Below are 1,891 nucleotides of genomic sequence, written 5' to 3' on the forward strand. Positions count from 1 at the left end.
GAGATTTAAAAACATTTGTTGAGCAATGTTTGATTGTTTATGTCATGTTATGTTGGGTGAAAATAAACAAATGTTTTACTTTTCTGTATTATCTTCTCCATTTTATTTACTTTTTTTGGTTTTGTCAATTATCAAATCAAAGCAACATCAACTTTTTTTTTTGACTACAGCTAATTTCAACGCCTACCAAAAAAACACTTTCACCGCAGGAAAAATATAGTGGGCCTTGAACCTGATTTTAAACGGGCCATCGCAATTGACCAGAGCCCAACTTTCGGAGCTGGTGATTTTCCAAAAAATGGTCTCTCTCTCCATTAATTTATATGTGAACTTTACAGTGAACGCACCACAAAATCAAAGCCCTAAAACTCGGTTGTTGCTAGAGACGACGACGACGACTGAGGAAAGTGGTCTTTTCTCTCGTTCTCGTCTTCGTCTTCCTCTTCCTCTTGATTCTCTCGTTTTCTATGGAGTTTCGTTGCTTTTTAACAAGACGGATATTTCTTATAAGTTTGTAGTCTACGATCTCTGAATAATCCCTCACCGAATCAACTATAGTTCCAATTTACAAAAACCTTTTCCAAGTTTTTAGCTTCTCCTCTTTGCGTTTCTGGAATACTTTGAGTTTGAAACTTGAAATTTATAAAACTTGAAACTTAGAAACTTAGAAATTTTGTGGTGTTTTCGGAGTTGCTAGGTTTGTAAAAATTCGTTTCGCCCGTGACTCACCTCTTGCTTCGTCTTTCTTCTTTAGCTTTGAGTTTTGCTGTGGTATAAGAGAACTTGTATAGAAGAATATTGAGATGATGAAACTGAAAATGGTGATTTTTTTGGGCAGTTGAGATCATACAAGAGCTAAGCATTTTGCAACTAATGGATCGTATGGAGTCGTCTAGTGAACAGGTGATTACTTCGTCTCTGTCACTTATACAATCAAAATGATAACTGATTTAAAAGGTGTTATTAGCCTAATTTACTGCAAAAATTATAGAAGAGAGAACCTGTGGAAATGAATTGTTTCTTGTTGTTTTTCTTAATTTTAAAGGACGTTGTTGAAGAGAGCAAAAAGCTGGTTGACTCATTGGACTTAGCGCTGGGAGCTCATCCTCTAATTTCATTATCATTGTTGTAGGAATGGCAGGTATATTATATTGATTAATGCAATGGTCTTGAAAAAATTCACTATGTTGGTTTCTGAGTTTCTTGTTAAGGGACTTCAAAACAGTTTTTGATAGGAGGTTTTTGTTGGTTATGTGCTCAGGTAGTGGAAAAACAAGCTTCCTTCATCGTTTGGTCTGCCATACCTTTGATTCAAAGAGCCGTGGCTATGTGGTGAACCTTGATCCTGCTGTTATGTGTCTACCATTTGGTGCCAACATCGATATTAGAGACACTGTCAAGTACAAGGAAGTTATGAAGCAGTACAATTTGGGGCCTAATGGTGGGATTCTCACTTCACTCAACTTGTTTGCTACAAAATTCGACGAGGTAAAAAAGGCCTCCAGAATTAGAGTCCAAATTATGATTCCAGTCTCACTTGATGGTGGTTCTCTCGGTTTTCCTTCTCTTGATTGCTCTGTCTTTGTTTGCTACTTGTTTTAGGTCGTCTCTGTGATTGAGAAACGTGCAGACCAGCTTGATTATGTCCTTGTTGATACTCCTGGTCAGATTGAAATCTTTACATGGTCTGCTTCTGGGGCTATTATCACTGAAGCTTTCGCTGTTGTCACCTATGTTGTTGATACTCCACGTTCCACAAGCCCAATGACTTTTATGAGTAACATGCTCTATGCTTGTAGCATTCTCTACAAGACTCGGTTGCCTCTCATCTTGGCTTTCAACAAAACCGATGTTGCAGATCACAAGTTTGCGTTAGAGGTGATCTTTCTTT

General features: G+C 37.6%; 1 protein-coding gene across 1 annotated transcript in view; it reads left to right on the forward strand.

Annotated features, from left to right (window-relative positions):
- The window catches only part of LOC104731354 (GPN-loop GTPase 1-like), a 16,736-nt gene continuing 15,193 nt past the window's right edge, over positions 349-1,891 (forward strand). Inside the window, exons 1-4 of the mRNA XM_010450696.2 lie at positions 349-903; positions 1,046-1,141; positions 1,262-1,488; positions 1,603-1,878. Of these exons, the coding sequence (XP_010448998.1) occupies positions 1,135-1,141; positions 1,262-1,488; positions 1,603-1,878 (510 nt within the window). The 5' untranslated portion in view covers positions 349-903; positions 1,046-1,134. The remainder of the gene's footprint in view (positions 904-1,045; positions 1,142-1,261; positions 1,489-1,602; positions 1,879-1,891) is intronic.

Source organism: Camelina sativa, chromosome 12, assembly GCF_000633955.1.
Source record: "Camelina sativa cultivar DH55 chromosome 12, Cs, whole genome shotgun sequence".
In the NCBI taxonomy this organism is placed as follows: Eukaryota; Viridiplantae; Streptophyta; class Magnoliopsida; order Brassicales; family Brassicaceae; genus Camelina; species Camelina sativa.